At 36.6% G+C, this 27689-nt stretch overlaps 1 protein-coding gene across 2 annotated transcripts in view; it reads right to left on the bottom strand.

Annotated features, from left to right (window-relative positions):
* Positions 1 to 27689, bottom strand: part of RBMS3 (RNA binding motif single stranded interacting protein 3) — a 340828-nt gene that overhangs the window by 135065 nt on the left and 178074 nt on the right. For both annotated transcript variants that reach the window (XM_072412382.1, XM_072412384.1), the window contains exon 4: positions 2245 to 2336. In XM_072412382.1, coding sequence (XP_072268483.1) covers positions 2245 to 2336 — 92 coding nt within the window. The remainder of the gene's footprint in view (positions 1 to 2244; positions 2337 to 27689) is intronic.

The following is a 27689-nucleotide window of genomic DNA, read 5'->3' on the forward strand; positions in this document are numbered from 1 at the left end:
CAATGATATTTTTTCTTGTCTTAGCCACAAACTGGTTTGCTTAATATTTAGCCATGGTGGTATGATATATATATATATATATATATATATATATATATATTATTTAAAGAATCTGTTTAGAATGACTGGATGTAAAAAATTGATTTGATTTTTTTTTCTACATTTATATTTGTTATATTTAATTGTGTGTCTTGGTATAAAAAATATTTTGATTTGTTTTGTCCTTGTTTTTTTAATATATATATATATTTTTATTTGTTGTAAAGCTAAATGATAAATTAGAACAGTTTAATAATATCACTTTAAATATTTATGAATATTATCAAACATAGGCAATGTATCTTACACTTTAACCTTGATTTTCTGGTAAGGCAAAATAAAAATAGGCATCCTGCCTGAACTTTTTAGAGTGAACATGGGCTAGAAGCTTTGTCTGCTGTCTATCCTCATTGGAGAGATTACTACTTAGGCTGCAAACACACATTAGACTTTTGTCATTGGAAACGATCTTTCACAATCCTTTCCAATGACAAATGACTGAAAGATGCATGAATGAGTGCTGTACATACACCGCCACTCTGCTCTATGGAGAGGGGAGAGAACAAGCAAGCGGCACCCCGCTGCTCTTTCTCCCCTTCACTTGCATTGAGGTCATTTATGGATCTGCCAGGATGGTGAAAGGCCACTGTACAAAGGTCATATTCTCATCCAATACTAGCCCTGAAGTGTATCTGATGTGTGTACATAGCCTTAGTGTCCCTGTGTGCCTGTGACTAGTGAGGACAGTCTATTCTGCAAAAATACAAACAACAATAGAAACTATTGTTTTTAAATTAAAAAAGTTTATATTATCCTGCTTGTTTCCTTTGTACATATTGTGCATTTTCTACATTAGAGCACAAAGAGACCCTGATTCGTTAAAGTTCCCCATGAATGGAGAAGATATACTATTATGGATGAACCCTAGGTTGATCCAGCAAACCTGGAAGCAACTGACAACATTTGCCAGCTAATAGCAAATTATTTTAAGAAATTCATTCCAGATTTACCGGATCACACCGGGTTCTTCCATGACAGTCTATCTTCACCAGTCTTGGAGCATTTTAATAAATCAGGCCCAGAGTGTGAAAAGGGTATCCCCAAAAAGGGATGATGGACAACAATGAAATCTATAGAGTCTCTATTACCAGTAGAAACATTGTTTTGGATGAAGTTTGACATTCACTGGCTAGATACCTTAAATTTGAAATGACAGCTATATTGAAGCTGATTGTACACAGTTAGCCCCAATTTGGGCCTAAAGCTTGGCAGACTCCTCTCTAACAGATTATGCTCAACAAAGATATGGCACCTGTCTCACATTTGTAGTTGTAGAATGTCCTATACCAGGTGAAATGTGGTTTTTGAGGGACTGGATTTTTTCTCCTAATGATTATCAGCTATCTAAGTCTGTACCGAACCTTTTTGACAGGTGGTGTAGTATAAAAGCATTTAAAACTAAACATGCAGAAACGTCAGTTCTCTCAACTGGTTACTAAACCTTTACAACCTTACCTTCTGTCTCCTGCAGTTTTGTATATTTCCCAGCAAGTGGGAATGTGGAGGAAGAATGCATTTTAAAAATTCTAAATATAGATTTTTTTCCTGCTCTATAAATAGTTTTTTTTTTGCTCCTGTTACTGTGCTGTGAAGCTAGAAAGTCTACTGATTTCAAAGGTATTATACATCTCTTTAGGGTCTGATACAACGTGATAGATTTGTTTTTGTTTGCTATGTAGTTTTATGTCATTTAAAATACAAAGCAAAAAACAAGCATAAAGTAATAAGTGGAGTTTGAAATTATAGCTCTCAAAACCCTTATTTACAAAGTACAAAATACTGCGTATTAGAACCCTAAGACAGCCAGTAAATGTATTAAAACAAAGCAAAGCAGAATAAAACACATGAAAACTTAATTGTGTGCCTAAGCACTGTCATAAATAACAGTAATGCACCAACAGCAATTATACTGAAAAGCAATAAGCTACATTCAACAAAACACCAAAAAAAGAGAATTAAAAAGCAACATCCAGACATATTTGGGAAAATGCTTAGCATTAGAGCTAGCTAACAAATACATATTACCAGTACAACAAGTGAAGATATTACTTAGAAAATCTATTACAGCAATACTGCAAATGATATGCCATGGTAGACATTAGTAGGCTGTTTTTCTCATGGCTGAAGACAATAAATACTTCTTACCTTTGCCATCTGTGCCTGTACACCTGTAGCTTTCAGAGACGCTACTGCTTTTTGTGCTGCAGCAGGACTGTCAAAATCTACAAATCCATACCCTGCAAAGAATGAACAAAGCAATTAGTCAGTCCTACATAATAACATAATAACCCTTACAAAATAGGCAGATGTTTGCATGCACATTGTGTTCAAAATTGATCATGTTGAAAAGTCGGAATTCTTATCTAGTTACATGTTCCTGTCTGTGGCTCCTTGGGAAGAGTTTGTCTCACTTCCTATCCTTATGATGCAACAGGAAATGACAGGACATTTCCCTAAGGTGTAGGGATTTGCCATTTCTAACAGCTGTCACTGGAACATTTGTCTCAACTGAAATATTTACTGTCACCTTTAGCTTTAGTGACAACTCTAACAGTTTTTTTTATTCTATCTCAGTGAACAGTAAGAATGGATCTACCTGGCAGAGACACAGGTAGCAATGAAAAAATGTTTGCAGTAACATGTGGGTAAAAATCTTGTAAAAAAAATTGGAATATGGTCGTTTCCCATTAAATTTTCCTATTTTCCAAATTTTCCAAATTCTTGGTAAAATTTTCCTATTTAAAGAGGCAGTCCAATTTAAACAAATTAAAACCAATCCGGGAAACCTACTAGGATATGACACTTGTTTCATGTCTCCAACATTTAGTCCTTGAACCTGCATCAGCCATATGGAGCCTAAAGCTATGTGCATGCATCAGATTATTGTCATGCAAGGAAAACAGTCAAGCTCGTCATTTGTGGAAATTTAACATGTGAACAATGGTATCCCTAAGTCATTCATCAAACTGCCTTGGTGGGTTGATGAACAACTGATCAGGAACAACCTCTGTGCTTTCCTGTGGAAGAGAGAACAACATGGTGTCACTTGCTTGTCCTCCCTTCTCTCCTTTGCACACCAAAGAAAAGAATGGTGCTGTGTACAGAACTCTTTTTTTCATCTGTCACTGGAAACAATCACAAAGGATCAAGACCATAATCTGATGTCTGTCTGAAGTCTGTACAGGGCGTTACTGCTACAAGGATCCAATGATTGATGATTATAAACACTGTACACTCTAAAATGGAGAATGGATGCTCCTTTTAATTGCCATACCAGATATCTCCACTGCAAAAGACAATAGGAACTATAAGGAGATAAATCTTAAACAATAGTTTTCTGCTTGCTGCAGGCATATCTGGACTACAAGAGTGCAGGAATACAACAATTTCATCATCTAGAATTTTGCTTTAATCATGACACTGTATCAATGAACAGCTGTTGTTTTCAGTATGTAACCATTTTTTGGTCAAGTTTTTTAGCTAAATATGAGCTCTGCACTACTAAACATTTTAGATGTAGCAAATGTTCAAAACTAAAACAATCCATTTATAACTATTCTTTCAACTCTTGAGACACATCTGGTGTATCCAAAAATAAAGCTGAACATTTTAAAACAGATGTTTCACAGCTTAGAATACACTTCTTTACAACATGGGCGTTGCATTCTCCACAAAAATATGTTTTCGTTATTAAAAAAACTGTCAACCACAGCACATAGACAAGGATTATCCTAAAACGTACAATATTTATTAGTCTGCCATTGTCCAGATTAAAGTTACATTTCTGGCAGATATGAAAGATCTAAAATATGCAGCTCTGTATTCAACAATAAATTAGCATTTTTAAATGCAACCAGTGCCTGCATTTAACTCGTTATCAGGCTTTTGCAACTCCTGTACTACAGCACTCAGGAGAAGAAGAACTAGTAGACAATCAGCTGTGTTAAACACCAAAATGTTCTGATAAGCAAAGAGCTGAGAGGAGTAAAGAGCAGAGAGATGACCAAATCAGCCTGTCATTCCTCTTTTACTGTCAGTTCAGCAGGCTTGAGGTTCAGGGAGGACAACACAATAATCATTACCTGTAAAATGTGTCTTGTGCCAGGCTGTGCAGTGTAAAATTCTTTCACACTTTGGCACATTTACTTGAAGTAGGTCAACTGGAATCAAGGGAATTTGTCTTGTATTGGTGCTGATTTGACAGTACTGGCCAACACAACCCAATAGAGGTATGAGAGAGCACTAAAAGGAGAATTCTCCTTACTTTCACTATACCTTTCTATTAAATCTCTCTGGGACAGAAATTACATGAACATTGCTCAAGATCATAGCCAGCTGTGTCTGTACCTTATCCAACAAAAACATGATGTTTTTTCTATAAAAACTCTAAACCTGGCCTTTTAAAGTGGAACAAAACCTGCACGGCTCAACTATGCCTGTTCCATTGCAGGGCACTTCCATTTTATTTCTTTTCTTCTTTCCACTGAAGGAATGATGTAACTCTCACACAGGTGTTCGGGAGTTCATTCACAGTTAGTACAATAAAGGGAATCTGGGATTGCCTGGACTTTCTGGCAACCACTGCTGATCTGCGAATGCTCAGTATGTCTTGCCTGGTGCGATCAGCAGGTAAGACATATTGTTAAAAAAGGGACATAAAATGCACCTTTCTGCATGAACCACCTGCCTGATTCCATATTTTGCAAAGACTTTAGTTCCACTTAAATTTTTACTGGGCTACCAAATTCAATTGTAAGTTCATATAATAATAATGTAAATCCAAAATCTATTTTTCAGTAGATCACAATGTAGTGCAATGATACAACTTAGCTTTGACATCCCACAAACAGAAGTGGTGTAGCTAAAATAATCAACTTTGTGACTGATACACAAAAAATGAATGCTTAATTGGTTAATACACCTGTATACTGTGCAGTACGTACTAACCAAATTATTTTAGGGTATACACATTCAGGGTAAAGAAAGTTAAAAGGCTAAAGTAAGAAGTATACTATTTTAATATCACTGCCATTTTGAAAAAAAAACTGTGCAGCTCAGACATTTTTACTCCTCTGGTTGCAATATTATCCAGTAGAAGTGACTGTGCAAGTACTAAAACCAGAGGTTCAGCACGACAGTGAGGTAACCAGATTTAAGGAATAGCAGCAAAAGTTCTTTCATGATAGTTTCCGTTTAGGAGCCACTCAATATTTAGAAAAAAAAAAATTGTAACATATTTCACTAAAGTTTCACATCTAGTTCTCACCTTCCCTTACTTTTAACGGCACCAACTGCTTTCCAATTTTACTTGGATATCTCTCAACATAGTGAAATTAAATCCATTTATGTAATATATAGCCCTGGCTGCTACCCTGTGAAAATTCATCATTCTCTTTATAGAAAATGTCTTCATGAACATATTTAGTTTTGTTTATTACATTTGCTATATTATATTACACTACATCATAATAATTCACTATTGTTAAATATTATATGGTAACACGTGTCACTTTGTGAAATAATTTAGTGACCTTATTTTGATAACTGCTTTATTTGATCAGAATAAACTTTTCTAATAAAATGCTTTGCCAATATTTTCAAAATTCCATTCATGTTTCATTGTGGACTCCTTTGTATTGGATGCCTGGTTTGCACTGGTTAGATATGGGGCATGGTGGAGGTGTGAAAAGAATGGTTTACACAGTGGATGAAAGCAGCCCTTTCCAAACTTTGTGTCGGGAACCCTACTAAAACCAATTTATTTTAGATCAATCAGAAAAAAGCTTCCTAAATTGTTGGCCAGTGGAAAGAATGGCCATCTTCACTGGTGGCTAGAATAACAGCTGGATCTACCCAGTGGTGTTGGCACCAGAACATTGGCAGCAGCATGTTGCAAATGGGAGGTCAACCAGAAACAATTTAAGGAACCCCTAACAACCTCTGGAGGAACCCCGGGGTTCAATGGAACCCTGGCTGAGATTGGCTGGTTTAAAGTATCTAAAGTAAGGGACAAATAGGGAAAAAAATGGAATTTAATAAAGAGGAATTATTCACAGGAGATAATAAAGCAAAAGACAGTCCATGTAATCAAAAAAAAAAGATTTGCAGTATGTGAGACTTTGTGTACTAACCAGGCAGAACCAATCATATCTAGATATATATATATATATATATATATATATATATATATATATATATGGATCTAGATATATATATAGTAATATATATATATATATAGAGGGTAAAGGCATTCTACTCTACACTGACTGTTAACATATTGTACATTTCTTTGGGACAGGGACTGATATGAATGTTTCACTGCTCTCTGTAAACCATGGCAGCGTGGCATATCTAAAAAAAAAAAAAAAAAAGGTGCTGAATTATTTAGTGCACCTCGGGAATTTCTTTCATGGTCTTCTTCTGGTGCACCCTTTACATACCACTGGTCATGAGGACCACAAAGAATTAAATGAGTTTTAACTCAACACTTTATAGAGCATGTGCCATTTTTACATCATCAGTGGCCATCCAATGGTCAAAGAGGATCCCCTATCTTCTTGGAAGTCAGTCATGGCGCCATCCGCAATGATGGCACCTTTTGAGGATGGAGCTGCTGGATGGCTGCACGCAGGTAAGTCTTCTCCATAATCAGAAAGTATGATGTGCATACTTGCTGATAATGGCAGGAGCTTCACCGCCCACCAACAAGCTTTGGTCCACTTTCAGCTCAGTAATACTTCCTGCAATATTTATTTTTCTTAATACTAGCATTTAAAAATAAATCATTGAAGTTATTTAAAGGCTGGCTTACAAATTAAGTGTTATATAGTGCTTTATTTGTACCACCAACCTATAGATCAAAACAGAAACTATCTCTCCCAAAAGGGGAAATGGCTGCTGTGGGCTGTACCCTTAGTGCAAGAACCTTGTATAGGTATGCCAAATGACATAAGAAGCTGCCCATTGCTGAATTTTCTTTTGGAATGACTGTTTATCTATGTTAGCTTTGATAAATCACTTCTGTCAAGATAAATTATAAATATCCATGCAAAGAATTGCACAGCAAGACTGCTTTGCCTTTCTTTTAATTGCCACATATTTTACAGAACAAATTCCGATTTAAGCTGAGAGAGCATGCAGTCCGCACCGACAGTACAAATAATAAGTATTTTCTGTGTGCAAAACATGTTCTGCATCCTTGAATACATGAACGAGAATATGTTTTAATTAGGAGTATTCATCTCTTCTCGTATTTACTGCTCTGTTAACACTGTGGACTTTTTAAATCCAATCGAATTGTCAGTAAAGCAAATCTGAAAATGTAAAGTATTTAGTATTACTACTATGTAAGGTATAGTATTAATACAATACATGCTAATACTGGCATAAATCCTGTTACAGACTGACTACTGTCCCCCAATCATTTCCTGCTTTGTTGTCATGTCACAGGAGCCCCTGGTTGAGAGTACAAGCAATCATACACACTACACTACACACACTAAGCAAGTAGTCTCCACTATCAGGAAGCCCACTCTGATGAATGATGAGCAGATGACGCTGGAGTGGATGCTTCTATATGGGAAGTGTCCTAACCTCCTGGGTGGTTCATTTCTGTCTGGATTTATAATAAAGTTTGAAACACAAAATAATAAATTAAATACATTTTAAAAAAATGTAATAATACATTTAATATTAAACTTTGATATCATTTCGTGTTTCAAACTTTAATATACTATTATATTAAACTGTAAAATATATTTTCATGAAAGACAATGTACCGCTTTTAGACATATAAATCCAGTACATAAATACTGTTATTTTGTATTGAATGCAATACAAAATAATTCAAAATTCCCGCTGCGCCCCTAGCGACGGCTGTACACATCGACGTCACCGAGAACTCCCGGAGAATGTCAGTGCACTTGCCAGGGGACATTCTGACAGACTGATGAAGAGGACGTGGCCAGAGAATGGCAGGACACTGGAGGACACCGGAGGACCCCGATGGGACTAGGAAAGGCTTTATTTTTTTAGCTACCCTGAGTGTTACCCCCGAGGCTCAGGGTTACCGCTTTCATCAGGTTTTTTTTAACCCGAGCCACACTCAGGTTTACCGCACAGGAGGTTGAGGAGAACATTTGCAGCACTGAGATCCACCAAAGGATGAAACAATGTTAAAATAGTACTTTATGGCCAAGGGTTTATCAACCAGACTTTAGCTTTTTCCTGTGTCTTGACTTGGCCACTTGCAGCTTCCATCAGAACCCGGTGTAAAAAGGACAATACAGCAGCACAGCTAGGTGACAGGAACAGGCAGTTGTTACCCTCTAACAGGATGTGTCTGAACAAGGACCATCACTGCAGGATCCCCAGATGTTATTTCAAAGAGAGCTGCAGGTTAACAATTTTTTAAAATTAGGCTAACATTTTTACATTTCCTCCCATTTACTTCTATCTATCACCCCACCTGTTTCTCTCCTTATTAATTTCTCTCACTTACATTTTTTAGCTTGCTTTAACTCCTGTCTCCTCTTTTTTATGGCCTTATGCCTTAATAATTTGGAATTACCCTTTACTTTGCCCTTTCTACTTCTGACTCCCGAGAATTGGCACTAGCTTTCCAGGGGCTTTTTGTTTTGTCATCCTTGGATTTTTTAGTGCACTTCCAATTTACATACTTTCCTATGTATTTTTAGCCCTTTCTGGTTTCCACCCTCTGGTTCAGCTTCCTCCTTTCCTTGTTACTGTACACAAAGAAAGTAATAAAAAAATGTTTTTTTACTATATGAACTTTGAAACACTTTACAAAGTATGTACTACAAATATACATGAGTTTCATGCCATAATGTTTGCACTGAAAAAAATATTTTCTTAATTTGTTTTATCTATAATACATATAGGAATAAAACTGCAAACAAAATAACGATAAACAGACATACAATTGTATTAGCAATGTCAAGATACTGTTGTGTCTTTCTCTGTAAATAGACAGTAATTTACAACAGAAGTGTTTTAATTAATTTATAATATCAGGTTAATTGTCCCAATTAAAATGTCCAGCATTGCAAATAATTACCAAACACATTGAAATTAGGACTTGCATTTATCAACGACTGATTGCCAACTTTAACTGGCAGCTGTCCATTGGCATTAGTGGAGGCATTTTCTGGAGCTGAGCAATGTATTTAGCCTGGGCAAAGCATTACTAATATGTTCTTTATAGAAATGCCAGACACAACACCAAAATCAGCTAAGTGCCATGTGCACACTACACTCCTTTGAGAGATCTCGGCAAATTAAGAAGCTATGCTGCTATTGATTATCTCAGTAATTTATAGCATATGTAAAAAATTAAAAAAATATAGAGCTACGTGCACCACAGAATAATCACTATTTGGCTCAAACATTCCAAATTCTCTGTAAAAATAAACAAAAAAATACTTAAAAATAAAATTCTTCACTTTATGTACCATACCTTATTGCTGTAACAAAACTGTACAAGAAAATATATTATTGTCATGTTATGATATCTAACCAAAAGACAACGATAGTATAACAAGCATTAATAGTGCTAGCAATGCTGCAGCTGCTTTAGATCTTGCTTTTTGCAAATCTCCGATCCATGAGGGGTCAATATATTCTCATTTGCAGCTAACAGGCAATGGGATTCTTTCTGGTAAGTTTTCTCAGGAGTATTTAGGATTATACATTTGCCAACTGAAGCTCTGCTGCTTAAAAGAATGTTAGAATGAAACGTATGTAGCTCTTTTTTTTGTGTATATAAAAGGTTATTTATGTTTATATGTAAGGTTATTTTGCCAGTGCATTAGTGCAAACACAAAATAAGCCAGGGTAAGGCTACTTTTAAACAAAATCTATTAACGGTTAATAATAGCTTTCAGTTTTCCAACACTGCCCATGCTAACTGCTTGTATAGTTCGTAGTCATGGGCTATGCCTGCAAACACAAATGGAAACCTTTCCATTTTAGTAATTAAAGGGCAATGCCCAGAATGGTGCAGTGCTGCCAACTGGCTGCAAAGAGGGCCAAAGCACTGTCTAGCCATCATGAACCATGGCTCCTCTATTGGCATTCCTTCAAGTGGGTACTGTTTATTGGTAGGGATTGGTCTTGGAATTGGAAAGTAGGGATTGGTTGGGATTGGAAAGTTTATTTATTTAAAATATATTTACCATTTAAAACATATTTATTTCAATATTGGTCTTCTGTTCATCAGGCTAACTGTTTATATTTGTGACAGCATCTCTGGTTTGTGGCTATCAAGAACAATTAGGGGTTTCTGTTAAGAATACGACCTGTTGGTGTCTCCATTGCTCCATTTAGCTCTTGTCGGCGCAGACCTGAACCCTTAGCAGGTTTTGCAGCAGAAGCTTAGTAGAGGAAGCAGCCTGGGAATTAATGGAGAACTACTGTAACACTGTGGAAACAGCTAGAAGAGGCAGTGCTTCTCATGCCTGGCATTGGTATTTAAAAAATCAGAGACAGGACTAAATGTGGAATGTGTACTCTGAAGCCTACACAAGCAGTAAGAAATGCAGCATGGATAAGTTTGTACCCTATCCTTTATTTGACATATACCAGCATTTTCCTATTTATAAAAATCTAATTCTAATTTTAAGAAAGATTGTTGCCTATATAATTTATTTTTTGACACTTGATGTCCCTGTATGATAGTCTTGTCTGACCTCCCTGACAAGTGCTTCTGTGCTAGTCAGTTACTGCATCGTCCATAGAGAAACTGTCACAACACCTGGAGTGTGTTTTTGTCTTTTTGGAACTGTCATTCAAATATCCTGTGAGTGATTCATATAAAATAGTTTAGTAGAAATTTAGTATGCACATGCACATTTAGTATGCACGTAGTAGTATGCGAGTGAAGTATGCAATCTATCACTGGTAGATACCAAGTCATTCCATATAACTATTTTGGGTTATACCTAAGTAATATGTATCATGATTGTACTGCCCTACCTAAATCCAGGTAGTTTAAAATTAAGAAATCAAGAAAAACAATGGAACATTTTGGTAATCTCCACGAAAAGACACATGCAGTGAAATTCTGAACCCCCCATTGTATGCAAATGTGAAAAAATTACACTAAATCAAAATTCACTACTTTATGCAATTAATCTTTAATCTGTGTTTTAAAAAATTATTTGAAGTAACCATCATTCTTAAGTAATCACTTTTTGGTGCTCCAAGGATGAATCTGCATTGCATGAACTTTAGGAAAGACCAATCCTCTGAGCCTGGAAACATTAACCTGCATTTAGCACTCCTGAAGTAGCTAATACCCATCAAAGCCAGTCATCAAACAAACGTGTGTATGGCACAAACAAGATTCTTTGGTGGACTTGTTAGGGTGGAATAAATTGTAATATTCAACCAATCAGAATGCACAATTTTCTCACTTGGCTTTAAATAAAATAATTCAGGTCTAAAATGTTCACAAAAGTCACAAATATTTGCCACCATTTTCTAGCACCTGGACATAGTGGTTGTGGATATTGCTTTAGTACATCTGTTGTTGAACATGTGTTACTCTGACACGCCAGGTTTCCACAGTATCTGATGTGTTTGCACACATTTGCTTTATTTTAAAGTTTCCAACCAAAACCTAATGTATGCAAAGCTCCGATGTTGGTATTCAAAATAAGAATCAAAATAGTATCAGTACTTGTAATGTTAGAGGCAATGCCAATATTAAAGAGACCCCGTCACCAACTTAAACAATTGCAGGTAAGAGCACAATAATAAAGTATTTTAAATTCTTATTTACCATATTTTTTTATTTTCCATGTGTCTCTGAACTTGCTAGGGAACTGACACTTCTTTCCTGCACATCATGGCCCCCTGCTCTTCTAGGAGTGTCTAAAACTATCTATGCTCGTCCAGGTCCTTGGGCTCTCCCCTTAACAACCCTACATAACTCTAAAATTGCTAAAATGTACATATATTCTTAAGGGAAGATTGTTGTTTAAATGGTGGAATGATGACAAAATCTATTTAGGTAAATTCTAATACCAGTAATTTATTAACTAATTTACTTATTCTGTGTGTTATTCTCTGATCTATTATAGAATACATTTACACAAATAGACACTAATTAAGGTATTTACTGTACATCAATTAAACACCCTTCAGCAATTGCTTTCCAAGTTCCAATACATCATTATTCCACTGTTAGCAGAGGAAGTCTATGTCCAAAAGCTGGTAAAAAGAGTAAACAAAACACCACAAAGGCTATGAAGAGTCCAATTTAAACTTCTGCTGTAAAACTGTTACATTCTGAACATAAATTAAATATAGTAAAACCAAATAATCTGATAAACTTTAAGGAAGTGACATACAAATAAATAAAAATGTGTACAGGTGTTTTTTTTAAGAGGACCTTTAAAAAGTTTTGCTATCAAAAACATTTATTATTACATTTTTATTACTTTAAACTATAACCTTTGTAGCCATTTAGAGCTTAGTAAAGCTATGAGAAAACAATTTTTCTATTAGTTTTCATAGAATACTATTCCCCAGCACAGCTGACGAAGCATTTCCATACCTTGAATGGATATTTAGAATTGTTATTATTATCCAGTATTTAAATAGTGCTGACATATTACACAGCATTTTACAAGGTCCATAGTCATGTCACTAACTGTCCCTGAAGGGGGCTCACAATCTAATGTCCATAATCTAGTCAATATTTTTTTGGGAGGAGCTAATTAACATAACTGCACCGGCATGCCCCTCATGAAACCCATGCAAACATGGGGAGAACATATAAACTCCAAGAAGATAGTACCTTGGCCGAGATTTGAACCTGGAACTTAGTGCTATAAAGCCCAAAGCGTTAACCTCTAAACCACAATAGTCTTTGTAGATCTTGATTCTTTTATCTTGAACATAATATATGACTAGAACACTAGAAGACAGTTTGGCCAAAAACCCACTGAGAACATCAGTGGTTAGGAAGGTAACCCTACAGGTGACCAACGCATAATCACTGCAACCACACTACTGGAACCATAAAAACATGAACAACATTGCAAAAATCTAAATTTCAGTAAGACAAAATCTTATAATACATTTTTATGTTCTAAAACTTTAAAAGTTTCCATGAATCAGTGTGGGGTCAACTAAAGATCTCGTTACACCTGAGTTATAACTGTGACTGTGTATGTCTTTTTTATATTTCAGTTTCAGTCTACCCAATACGCTATGTCTTCTTTCTTGATTTTTACAGCTTAGGCAATAGACTGAAATTTGTTTGTTGAACGTATGTATGTAACAGGCAGAATTTAGGAAATATTCTATGAACTATTGGAGGTAAATTGTGTCCCTCAATGAACAAGGCATTAAAATGCCAAGATCGCCTGCATTATTTACCAAACAATGATAATGTTACAAGATCAGTACTGTAATTCCTCACCCTTGTATACAGAAAAGTAAAGGATTGGGCCTACGTGCTGGGAGGTATCCAACATATTCTCCAAGCTCAATAATCAGCATTTGTAGATTTTAGGTTGAACAATGGCCACCTGTAGTATAAACTATTTTTCCTCTTGATCGCAAATAGATCAAAGAAAGCATATCTCCAGAATGCTGTTCTCTGCTTCTTTTGATCTGCATGTAGTTGTTTTTGAAATATTAAAGATAACAATGAACACTAAGATTTGCTTGCCACATGCATCTTGCAAGCAGGGAAAGCTCTGTGAAAAGTTTTCAGTTTTACCTGTGCTACTAATGAAAGATAAAGAGGAGTCATTAGTCCGTTGGTATTGATTTTAGATTGGATGATAACCATATAGGTTACAATGGATATAATAATCCGTCCATGCCATTTGTCTATATGCCAGTAAGGCCAAGGATTTTCTACTTTCTTGCTTATGCAACTACCTTAAACAAAAAGTGATTTAAACGTTTTCTATAAAACATAGCTGTGTCATAGCTGTAATACAACCTGTTATAAGTATACAGTTATACGTATTTACTTTAAACAGAAAGCACAAACATAGAAAAAATCTAAAATATTTTGTTGGAGGTCAGATCATTTAGTGCCATTCAGCTTCTGTGTTGGTCCTCTTTTTACAAAAGGTACATGTTCTTGTACTTTTTGTTCTGTTTTTGTTAAATTCTATTGATATCTGTGCAGCAATGAATTTCAAAATGTTTACATTTTGTGCAGCTCATCAATATCCATGGTAGAACAGAAGACTATTGAGGGATTACCATTTCTTAGAAAAAAAGACTATTGGCCCATTTTGCTTATGTTGCTAGAAACTGCAGCACCTAAAGGTATATTTAGTGCAATCCTGAAGGAATAATTGATCACTGATGATAAATTAACCACAATGTCAGTTAATGATCAATAAAGTCTATCATTCATTATTTAGCTTGTTGCACACAGGGCACATTCTACCAGCATGTTCCAAAAGTGAAGTTTAGGAGATGCTTCATTTTAAAGACTTTTTCTGGACCAAGCATGCATTGATGCATACCTACAAAAATGTCTGAAATATAAACTTTTGAAAAATCTTTCAAACACCTAAAGCAGAACTAAACTATAGAAATACAAAATTTGAAAAAATCTTTTTCTCTTCTTGCTTCCAGATCTTTGGCCATCTTGATTGGCCAGGCCAGTATGACGTAACTCCTACACATGCACATGGGTTTCCATTCAGTTCTGACAGTCCTAGGGATATTCCTTAATACCTGCCTGGCAGTTGAATCTGCATGCAGCATCTCTGCACTGATCCAAAAACTGCAACACAACTGTACTGCCTACTCCAAGCCTGTAAAAAACAGGCCTTTCAACCACTTTCATTGGTTTCATGGATAATATGAGAGCTTGGCAGTTCCTTCACATTTTTTAAGTGGTTAGAACAATAGCAAACTGCTTGTGTGCCCACCATCTAGAACAAGCACACAAAATGAACAAAATAGTAGCAAAAGCACTGATGGATGGCAAGAAAATAACAATGAGTTTATTCTGCAATAGAGAATCATCAAAGGATGAGATCCCACATTCTTTCCAGTTAAATACCACTAAAGTTTACCTTTGTAAAGTATATTTCATGCTGTGTAAAAATGTGTATTGGGTATAACAAAATATCCTGAAATACCAAACTGACCTAATGACAGAAAATGACAGGTACAAAACTAAATAGAAATGTTTTTAGCAAAGATCACATAAAAAAATGCCCATTTCCTCTTCTGTCAAGAATATTTCATTCTCAGCCTCAGTGTAACTCACTGAAGGAAATGCAAGGATTTTTAGAAAAAAATTCACAGAACAGAATAAACATATACTATTACAGTAGGAATCTTCTGATATCAGTGCATGCTTCTGGCTATTCTTCAGCAGATGGAAAATACATTCAACTGTGACTTATTCTGAGAAATGTATAAAATCCTTTAAATAAACAAGTGTCATTCTTTTAACATGTTCCTTTTTTGTTCTTGTCAGTAAGGATCTTGACGTTAGGTTCCTCATAGGTTTGGCTTGAAAGTCAAACTAGAAGTAGCTATAGTGTTGTGCGCAATCACATGAGATATGAAGGGCAGCAAAAAAAGATATATACTTCTTTTTTCTTTAACACCCCACTTTTATTTATCTTAACTCCCAAATCCCATTTCACAAACATGCATAACACGCTTTATTTATTCAGCTCTGTAAGTAAAAGTTTTTTATCACTGCTAGTCAGTCAGTGTTACTTTATCATCACATAAGATAAAATCAATGTCAGATTCAGTTCAAAAAGGTTACACACAGGATATGATCTTAAAAAAAATCTCCAGCTTTAAGAATACTTTGATAATTGCAGGTGATAACTGGGAATTTCAAAAGCTATCTATGGAAGAGAGAAAGGAGAGGAGCTATTTGAGGTGTTGGAAAGATACATAATAAAATAATGATTTATGAGAAAATCAGGTACCGCCATGGAGGACATAAAATAATGCAATAACAAGATTTTTTAAAATAAAAACACCTTGGATAGCCAAGAAAGAGAAGGTGGCAAGTCCCATCCTTGCTGTCTCATACCAGGTGGTCCCTTCGCTCAGTATTTGGTATTTCCAATGTTAAGGGACAGAGCATCTTCCCCACAACAGCCCCTACAAAAATGAATAAAGGAAGGGTTTGTTGGTAGGAGGGTTGTGACAGAACCTGAGAGACCTTCTTTCTACTGAGTCTGCAAATAAAATGTATTCAAAGTTTAGCGTTTAGATAAAGCAGTCCCATTTTCATGCAATATGACAACCTTATTGTCAATCTCATTGACCCAGTGACTGGCATTACATGTACGACATTGAGAAAGGGTGGCGCTACGTGTGAACTCAACCGACTAGCAGCAGTCTCTGCTGTCAAAACAGCAGGAGACCACATTGCTATCTAATGTACGTACCTCTATTTAATGTACAGTGCTGCGTAATTAGGTAACGCTATATAAATCCTGTAGCTCGGTGAAATTAGGCAAAAGAATGGAGGACCAGAGACGGAGCATGGGTCAGCAAGAGCAGTAGCAGAGTGTGGCCTCTGGTTAGCTATCACCAGGGAGACCGCATTCGTAGGAGTCATGGAGAGCTGGGTGTGGTGCATCATCAATGCCACCCAGAAGTGTGTAATACAATTTTTGTGAGAACAGTACTGACAGGCGGCAGCAGCAGCAGCAGAAGGAGGTGGTGGGCCCTGAGACAGAGCGTGGACCACATTGGTAACTGGCATCTAGAGCTGGGTCTAGTGCATCGTCAATGCCACACAGAAGTGTGTAATACAATTTTGGTGAATGGAGTACTGACAGGCGGCAGCAACAGCAGGAGGAGGAGGCGGTGGGCCCTGAATAGGAGCGTGGACCGCATTGGTAACTGGCATCCAGAGCTGGGTGTTGTCCATTGTCAGATCGTCAGAACGGTCTTCTTTGGTAAATAGGAACACTAAAATATCTGTATTGGGGCTCCCGGATGTTTGCAATTCCACCTAACTCACACAGCAGAAACTGCAGAAGGCTGACATTTATTTCTATATGGAGTAAATCCATATATATATAAATATATATCTATTTCTATATGAACGTTTTCTGAGCTGTATTATTGGGAAGACTATCAAAATTACAACCACTAATGGAGGATTACAAGGAGTGTTACTTGGTGTTCATGCAGATCACATTGTTCTCCTGATTAAAGTCAAGGACTTGAAGACTGGTGAAGCTGTGCAAGTAGCAAGGCTGTTTTTTGGACAAAATGTTCTAAATGTGGAACCAGTAGAAGACTCAAGCAGCCAAGAGGTTGAAAGAGAGACAGTAGAAGAAAGATTCTGCCTCTCCAGCACCAAAAGGTCTTGAGCTTGGGAGCTTCTGGCTTGAACATATGTCCCTATGGGAAACTGTGTTGGCTGCAGGTGGGCACAAGAAATCATGTTTACCTCTTTGACATCCTCACCATGGGACCAGGGGTCTTTAAAAATGGTCTCCAAGTGGTGCTTGAAGATGAAGGCATCCTAAAGGTCACCCGCGACTGTCGTTGCACCTCCTAGATTTGTGTCAAGCTATATTGGATGGCTTGCTCGTTGACTTTACATTGTTAGTTGACAGCTATGTTAATGCTCCTCGCCTAGCAAAAACAGATGCTTTAGCTGTGACTGAGAACCTATGCTTTGAGCTTTTTCTGGTCTATAGACCAGCGGCCTCTCTGCCTATGCGTAGCCCCGCATTTTTTAAACGCAAGTGATGCTGGGAGTTGTACTAGGAGCATCACTCTTGTCTACTGAACAGCAGCCTGTGCGTGGACCCCGCAGAGTTTATAATGACAGATAAACTCAATATTCAGGAATTACAGTATCAGGAATTATCATAGAGCTATTGCTATATTAATTGTTTTACCCAATGAGCAGAAATTAATTTGGTTTCACATTGCATCCTCTGGAAAATTTAGATCGATCCACTGCATATTACTGCATGCTCTTCTCATGTGTACTTGTTTCTTCTTATTGAGAATATTTGTTTTTTCAATAAATTTCAAGTTTGGCCCATGACTTGGTCTAAGTTTTTAATTTCGTCCCTCTGTTTTTGAGTTTGACACCCCTGCCTTAGCACATACACACTTTCGCCTCTTTGTTTTAAGAACCACAGAACAATATAATATTTGGTTCTCTCATGTATCAGCGTACTGATAGGATTCATAACAAATATTTAACATTTGAAAGGAAGGGAACTACTTTAATAATGATACAGTTGTATGTCTGCCTAAATACTTCCGAAAGACTTGGCTAGAGTTTATTTGTTGTTTTTTTTTTATTAGTACATTTATGTGGGGAAAATTAAGCACAGGACAGCTGAATGTGCTTCTATTCTATTTTTTGGTTTCAGCATAGTCTGTTAAAAGGTATCATTGTAAAAATTATAGCTATTTTGGTTTGTTTAATACAACTGTTTCAAATATTGGGCATTTTGTACAATACTGTACATTTGCCAATTTCCAATATAAATTGCTAATGTAGTTAAACATCTGTATTTATTTTAAAATAGGCCACAAATTTTTGTGTACCAAACTGGCTTCTTTGACAAATAGCAAGAGGTATCAAAGACTGAAATATCTTTTTTTTTTATAGTAGGATAGAAATTTTTCTGTAGCAAACTGGCTTTTTTGGTAAATAGGAACAGGTAGCATCAAAAACTGCAATATCTGTATATATATACAGATATACAGAAGGCTCCTAACCTGTCCCTGTCACAATCCAGGTCTGTCCCTGCTTCTATCCTTTACCCAGAACACAAGATGGAGTGACTAACCCCTCCCTTCTTCCCTGTATATATGCCTGTGCTCAGATCTCTCCTGATTGGGATGCTGGGCCTTGCTGTGCATCCTGGCAGCAAATGATTTGCTCCCAGGCGTGATTTCTGCTGGAAATAGTCACCTTTACTGCCCCCTGCTTTTTCCCTTGTTCATTCAAGGAGAACACGACCTCAGGGCAAATATCAAGGCTGTTCTCGCTTACATGTTCAGTAAGCAAGAATGGTTCCCTTCACCGCGAGATCGAACTTACAAATTTCGATCGTTCATCCCTACTGATCAATAAATGTATCCATAAATCAATACCAATAATACTGCCTACAGGGAATCTACAAAAGAAGCTTTTTGAAGCTTCAGCAAAAACTATACAGTACAATCTATTCTAAAGTTCAGAAACCTAAAATATACAAAAAAGGTATTATTAACTATATTAATTACTATATAGTTTATTTACCTATTATTCAATTTGCTTAAGTTAAATAAAAAATTGAATAAAAAAGTGTAGACTCATTGAACCATTTGATTTTCTCTGACATAACTTTTCTATGGTTCTATGCATTACTGTTATCTTGGTATAAGCCGCATGTGTAACAAAAGTAGACTATACATTTAAAGTTTTTATTCATAGGTCTTCTAAATAAAGTATACCTAAACTAAAAAGAAACAGGCCTGATAACAATCTTTTCTTTAGAGTACACTAAGCTGCACATGAGTACGCTGTGCACGATCAAAGCATAGTTGATGGAAAAGAACCAAACTCCCATGCAAATACATTCATTACGTCATTCTGGCCTCGTCAATCAAGAAGGCCAAAGATCCCAAATCCGAAATAGAACCGGGTAATGCAGGGGTTGGAGCGAAAATAGGTAAGTTCAGTTAAAAATTGTCATAAACAATTGTCTTTATGTTTATCAAAATTATTGTTTCCAAAAAAAAAGGCGGGTGAATATTTCAGTCTCTAGCACTCTTTTCTATTGATATTCCCATATTGATAATTATTATGCAAATCACAAACATAAATATTGCCTATGCAGTGCTTATTTTTCAACACGCCTCCTAAATAATTTTTTATCCCATTAAGTAGTATTTTATCACTTTTCCTTCTCTCCTCCATAGACACCTACTGGACTCTCAGTCAACACTAGCGTAAGGCTACCTGAATTTTAAGGAGCCATAACATATAAAATCCTTGTTTAACAATGGTAATTATATATATATATATATATATATATATATATATATATATAAATAAGACTTTATTAAACATAAAGAAGATACCTATGGGCCAATGGTTTGGGCAGCAGTTATAGAAGAGCCAAAACCAAGCTTCAACATACACAAATAGTAATAAAATGTTGTTTATTATATTTCCTCCCAAATCTATGGATAAATCCAGTAAGAGGACTCAAGGGAAAGGGGATTTTGGCTAAGGCCAGATGGAACTTTATATTCAGTAAACATAAAACTGTCTCTCTTTTTATTCATGTGGTATCCTGTTGAAAAGTAAACATGTATAATGCAGACCCCACACTGAATTTAAAAGAACATTCAGGCAGTCCTTTTTTATTAAAAAAATATGAAAATGCCTTTATCATGTAGATTTGTCTAGTAAAGCACTTACAGAATAGAGTAAACATATTGGGGTTCATCTACTATATATGTTTAAGTTATTTACTTTACAAAGACTACCCAATCTCATGCAAGAAAAATCTAAGAAAAAGGATTTGATAATCATTTGATAATCAATCACATGATTGGATAATTGAAGTGAGGAGAGCTCTATCACTTTAAGAAGCTTAGAGATATATCCCTTGCCAGATGGTAATTTACTGTTAAGTTAACTGCCTATATTCCTTTAGAAAATCAACCCTAAATTGTTCATGTACTGTTTTGAATTGAGCCTTATGGTTCAGTTTAAAAAAATTGGTTCCATCAAGAGAGGAACATCTTGTATGTGACTAGGGGACAAGAGAGATACCTGCTGTAAGGCCCTGGTCAGTACCAATATTCTCCAGACACCAGTCCCCCAATCTAACGCCGCAGTCTTCACCAATAGCAGCCCCTGGTTAGGTCTCCCAGCACTTTGTTGCCCCTAGCACTTAGTGCGCAAGGGATGTTGTCTGGGGATTGGCCAGGCAGATAACCAGGAGCCCACAGATGCAAAGTACAGAAATTACCAGGGAATCCAGAAACAAACGGAAGTTAGACACAGGAGATCAGTCTACCATTGAGGTACAAAGGAAAAGGCACAAGCAGAGTCGGGATCACCAAGCAAAGGTCGGTCCAGGCTGGGTTCAAGCGGATTGTCAGGAACAGGCAAAAGTCAGCAACAGAAAAACACTCAGAATCTCTCCAGCACACATAAACCCAGCTGATGCTATAACAGGCACAGCAGACTGGAAGCAGAGAGGCTATAAAGCCCCAGCAGCCAATGACAGCATGGGATTACACAGGAACCACTCTGCCAATCAGCTGCAACACAGCTTCAATTCCGCTCAGCTGTCCAGCCTCAGTGCAGGGGATGACGAGAAGGAAAACACAGCTACAGGGAAACAAGGATGTTGCAACCCTCGGAGCACTAAACATAGAATCCCTGTGCTACTGCAAGCTCAGCAGCCCAGTGGGAATAGGCCGCGCTCCCTCCTGTGGTGGGGCACCGTCTGATATTGTGGGCCCAAAGAGCATCTCCTAACACCTGCCTCATGCAGAATAGCCTAGCCAAAATAAAAAGCCTAAGAAGAGTGAAGGTCAATAACAGTATTGTAGTTCATTACAAACACAGTGAGAAAAAAGGCTGTCACATAAAAGAGTGGCTGTGTATCTAAAATCAAAAGCACTACTGTAACTCCCCTGTTTCCCTGGAAATAAGCCCCAGCATGATTTTTCCGTGTTTTTGAGGATGCTCAAAATATAAGCACTACCCTGAAAATAAGTCCTACCCGGAAAATAAGCTCAAATACATATAAATACATGGACAAGAGGTTCTCATTTAAGGAAAGCGCTATTGCTAGACATGAGAAATTGGGGCCAATGGTTCTAAAGGAAATGGAGTCACAAGATATTCAAGATGGAATTTAGCGTTTGGAGAGGTATGATGATGTTCCAGAATGTGATGACATGACTGTATTTGAATAAATGTTGATTTTTTGTTCAAGAATAAATGTTGATTGTTGTTCATGAAAAAATAAGACATCCTTGAAAATAAGCCCTAGTGCATTTTTGGAGCAAACATTAATATAATACACAGGGAAATAGGGTACTGTAACAAACATATACATGTTTAAAGTCAAACCTGGGTGACAAGCATGGCTGCCTTTGTGTAAACCATTGAGAGGTTAGCGTATATGTTATGGGGAAGAAATTGAGTTACTTGCATCATTATCAGGTAAAATTAAAGAGAAAAAACCCTGAAAATAGTAAATAAATGCAACCATCTATCAAATAAATGTAACCATCTATCTAAGGACTGTTTAACTGCATGTATAGCATTTTTAAACAAATTTTTTGGGGGGTTTGATGTTCCATCTGTTACTTAGACACACTATATACCTGCATATGCATAACTCATCATTCAAAAGCAGTGTAGTTGTATATGAATATCGTATGCGTACCTTTTCCTATTTGCTGACTCATTTATACAGAGGTGATGATTTTCCAAATTAAGTCATGCCAGAAAACTGTCAATGACACAATATCACATGAATACCAAAAAGATGTGGAAGTCAACACTGTAAATAGATCCTGCGATTACTCACTTATTCTTGTATTTCTAGGGTGCAATGTGTAATATAGTTCTTAAATGAGACAGAATATGAATCATGTGTGAGGCATATTTTTCTTAACTTTCTGCCAAAACTCAAGGAGGGAGCTCCAGATAAAATAAATATTGCATTTGCACAACCTAATTTGATTAAAATAGGAATAAAACTAGGAATTAGCTTTATGTTTTATACTCTGTAATTATGTGCCCTAGAGCTGAAAATTCCTCTTTCTATATCATTTTATTAAAAGAGAAAATTATGTACATCTGAGATGCTTATGTTTACACAAAGTTTTTTACAATTAATTCACACTGGGCTTTTTTCCCCTCAAAGTATCTGAAAAAGGCCTTTTCTGACCATAGTAACCAACTAAATTCTTCAACTCATATCCCAACCAATACAGTTTGCTTCATTGATTTCCAAGTGCAACACATATAAATGGTATTTTGGAAACTTTAAGAAGTCAAACTTACTGTTGGATATCAGACCCACATTGCTCATCCTGCAAAATCATATGGATCAGCCTGTTTGAGCTGATCATTAAGGTGTTTGAAATCAGTATACCTTTATTAAGTAGCATTATAAGTGGGTTAAGTATACCTATTTTCCATACCCCATTTCTAACCAAGATGCATTATATTAGAATAAAACCCACATTACTTACCTTCGTATGCAAGTTTCCTGGTGTTCTTAATAGTTGACTTGATTGGAGTTTCTACCTGTCTAAAATTGTCTGGTCTAAATGTTTTAATATTCTTTTTTTTTAAAAGCTAAAATAGTTGGAACCATTGATTACCTTTTTTGAAAAACCTGTACTGCTTCTAAAGGTCCAGTCTTACCCCAGTGTCTCCTTATCAGATCTCACATAAAGAAGTCCCCAGCCCTTGCACCTGTTGTCTCTTTAGTATGTTACATATACACTTTAATGAGTTCCTGCTAAAGTCCTGTTGACCAATAATACATCATCCTACAGGAAAATACTCTTGGTGAGTAGCTACATTGTGGAGGGGCTGAGAAGCAATATGCAGACTTTATGACAATCAGAAACTGCTTACTCAGTTATGTTATAGTATATAAATATTTGTATAGATTTTACCAGACTGGAATTTTCAGAGTCTTGTGTTAAACATGGTTTTATATGTTGCATTGAATGTCATTGTTACTAAGTGGTGAGCGGCACTGCCCTTGTTTTATTAAAGCTCTCCAAGGCTGGTGAGGATTCACTTTCAGTAATGAAGCTGGGTGATCCAGTAGACCTGGAAAAGCTTTCTTAAAAGCCATTTGTTAGCAAATGTTTTGAATCCTGGACCAGATCCATTCCAGGTTTGCTGGATCACCCAGCATCACTGATGACAATCTATCCTTTAATAAATTATGTGTCTGTTTTTTAACCTAGGTAACTATAATCACATATTCTAGAGAGATGGGAAAAACTGGTTTGTAGTAACATATTCTAAATAAAAAAAAATCAGACATAATAAAAGAAACGTTTTTAACTGGTTAGACACACTGAGGGCTCTATTTGTAAAGAAGGGAGTCAGACATTCCCTCAAACATTCCCTGGTGGAGCATCTTCTAGGTTTCTGTGTTTCAATGGCAGTAATTGATTCCCACCAGAGAATGTTTGAGAAAATGTCTGATTCCATGCTTTATAGGTAAAGTCCCGAGTCTAATTTTCTCAGTGGTACCCCACCTGTGGCTAAATTTCACAGAACTTTAACAACTTAAAGGTCTATGTTCTAACAACAATAAAGGTCATCTTTATCTCAAACTACCTATTATCAGATATAACCTACAGTGCCATATTAAGAAAAGTGCATTAGATAATATCTGTGTTGTGAAAACAGAAAGCCAGTCAGGTAGTACAGCAATACAACTTGTTCAAATTACACATAGAATAAATATACATTACAAAGAGTTTTACTAAAAGATTAAGTACTGGTGTGTATGTGGCATACTGGGGGCTTTCACTACTTAGGCTACCAGTCTAGACAAGAATAAAGAAGACATCATTGTATCAGTGCATTTCAGAGGCATTTCATGTGATGATATATTGCTTTAAGAAGTTTTAGTACCTATTCTAGTCTTTTTCGGATACATAAAAAACCACATCCTTTTAATTTGTAAATTATCTATTTGGGAACAACTGTTACTTGATACACAACTGTAGTGATTTGACCACCATCCACCATTAATTATGCAACCTTATCTAAATTTCCAGGTCAGCTTACTTCCTTTAGTATTCCAGGAAGTTTATACAGCACTGTAATAACTTATCGGGTCATGCTGAGGACATTAAAGCAGAAAAATATACAAACCATGAAAACATAGAATCTGGCAACAGACAGGCTCCAAATATCCTATTATAGCGTTTATGGTAATCTTTTCTACAAACTTTGCCTGTTATCAACACAAAAGTTTAAATGATTCCTCTGCATTTATCTGACAAACGTAGCAGTTAAAATGAACATACTGTCTAATGGTCTGTAAAAGGATACATGATATCCTTTTGGTGCTAAGTGATGATAACATGGGAGTCATTGTCAGCTTTGGTCCCTAGAGTGTCAATGTATGGCATATTTAGGCAAGAAACTTGGTATATGCCACCATACAATTAGTCAGCAGAAAAAATAATTTGTTGAAAGAATGCCATATATATGTGTGAAGCAACAAGTATAGCATCTGATGTTTCCCTTCTTCTATATCAGCTATATTCATGTTTCTAACATTGGGCCTTATTTACTAAAGCTCTTTCATGAGTGAATCTGGGTGATCCAGTAAACCTGGAATGGATTTCTTAAAAGACATTTGCCATTTGATGGCAAATGTTTTAAATTCCGGACCAGATTCATTCCAGGCTTGCTGGATCACCCAGCTTCAATGATGACAGTGTATCATATCCAGCCTTAGGGAGCTTTAATAAATCAAGCCCATGATAAATAAAACACTCACTGAATTTAGGCTTTTCGCAAGAGAGTGCAACAAAACCAATACATATCTTCCTTAATTACCGATTTGTCAGTGAGATTTTGCATATTGACGTATGAGGCCAAGTATACTGTAGAAAGTGCAAATTCTTCCAGATTTGTAATCCTCACAATCAACTGAATTAATATTTCATTTTCACATGGATATTGGAAAAAGCAATATTGATGGTTTAGTGACATGGTGAACCCCCTCTCCTTCTCTTCTCCCGGCTTTGGCTATTTCTTTTGGAATGCCATCATTTCTGTCTATAGAAAGAACCACACAGCAGAAACTATAGAGACGTCTACAAGTATAGTGACCCCCGAGCAGGGTCAAAAGAAGGACCCTGCTGAGGGGACACACTGACCAGAGCCTCCGACCATGTCCCCCCGTACGGATCCCAGGCTCAAGGCGGTGGGCAGGCTGTGTCTCTAGATATAGCACGCCCACTCTCTCATTGCAGGCTCAGACCTGCGATAGGAGAGTGGGTGGGTTCTGGCATCATGTCACTAAAGGGGAGGTTTCTTCCCCTTTGAGTGACACTTGGCTCCCCGCGCATGCACGGTCCGGAGCTTGTTAATTTAGTGGTGCACCGGTGTGAAAAGGGTAACAACCACTGTCCCAATGTATCTTTTTCCCAGAATGCAAAGTTCCTTCTCTTCTCAATGCTCTGCTGTCGCAGCTTCTGGTGGGTCTGGAGTCTTCAGTTATTGCTATTGGTCAAACTAGGATGATGTAACAACTACAAATCTAGCATGAGTGCACATGAGTATGTACACAAGTCAGTGCACATGAGTATGTACACTGAGACACATGAGATGAGCATGTGCGGATGCCAGTGTACAATTAGGAAATAGTGCCAGTAGGCAAGAAGGGAGCTGTTATTCAGAAGAGGCATACAGAATTTTTTCTGCAATAAAAAAATAATACCTTCTAGCAATTTTTTAAAAAGGGCTTTAGTTCCATATTATTCTTTTCTCATATATTTATCATTAGTAACAATGTTTTTCTCTGATATACCTGGAATTGTAAAGAATAACTCAAATATTTTAAAAATATCAGTGTAAAACAAACATGAGATGACACCGTGACACCTAGCATGTTATAAAATCAAAACCATTCTAAAGAAAACAAGAAAACATTAAACTGTTCTTGGACTTGACATGAAAAGCATAAAATTCCATCTACACTGTATATACAGAGAATGAAAAGAAAAAAGAAGGAGATGGTGTGTGGTTTATTTTAACCTTGGACTTTTCTCTAGAAATGGTTTTGCCTTCTATTTATCTAATGCAAATACTAGTTTTTTTTGTAATGTGATGTTTTAATATATTGAAAATATACTTTTCCCAGCTTTAATATTAGAATCTTAATCAATACACAAGGGTATAAGTGGCTTTGTGACATTTTTTGTCTTTGTTTATTGTACTGTACAAGACCTGCTGCTCTATATAAATATTTTAAAGATTATCAGGGAAGAAAAAGATGAATATGTATAGTAGTCCATAACAATCATTTCAGTGACATTGCATTGATTGGCTGTTATAAGATAACACTGATAACACTATGTTAATAATCACCATTGCTCTTTGTACTGCCTAAGTAAATATACACCATTGAGAATGCAGCATTACTCTAGGACAGGAGTGCCCAACCTACAGCCCGCAGGCCACATCTGGGTTGTGGAGCTGTCAGATCCGGTCCTCTCCTCATTCCCTCTCTTCTCGTCTTGCGTCTTCCATCTCCTATATTTCTCTATCGAGATCATACTACCAGCAGAGGGAGCTGCTTGTACTGTGAGATAATCCCAGTAGCAGCATGAGAGCTGTGTTCACGCAGGGGACCCTAAGAGCTGCTACTAAACCAAATTTAAGCCCCGTAAACATAACAAGTTGCCAGACACGGGGTCATAAGCATAAAATTCTAACAACAATCAGGGATATTTTCACAATAAGGGAGGCTATTTCAAGATCAGGGTCCCCAAATTGAGTTTGCATGTTGGGGACCCCCTGGGGGCCACTTTAATGGCAATGAACTATAGGGTACTGCCAATTGTCT

This window comes from Pyxicephalus adspersus, chromosome 5 (genome assembly GCF_032062135.1).
Source record: "Pyxicephalus adspersus chromosome 5, UCB_Pads_2.0, whole genome shotgun sequence".
Classification (NCBI taxonomy): Eukaryota; Metazoa; Chordata; class Amphibia; order Anura; family Pyxicephalidae; genus Pyxicephalus; species Pyxicephalus adspersus.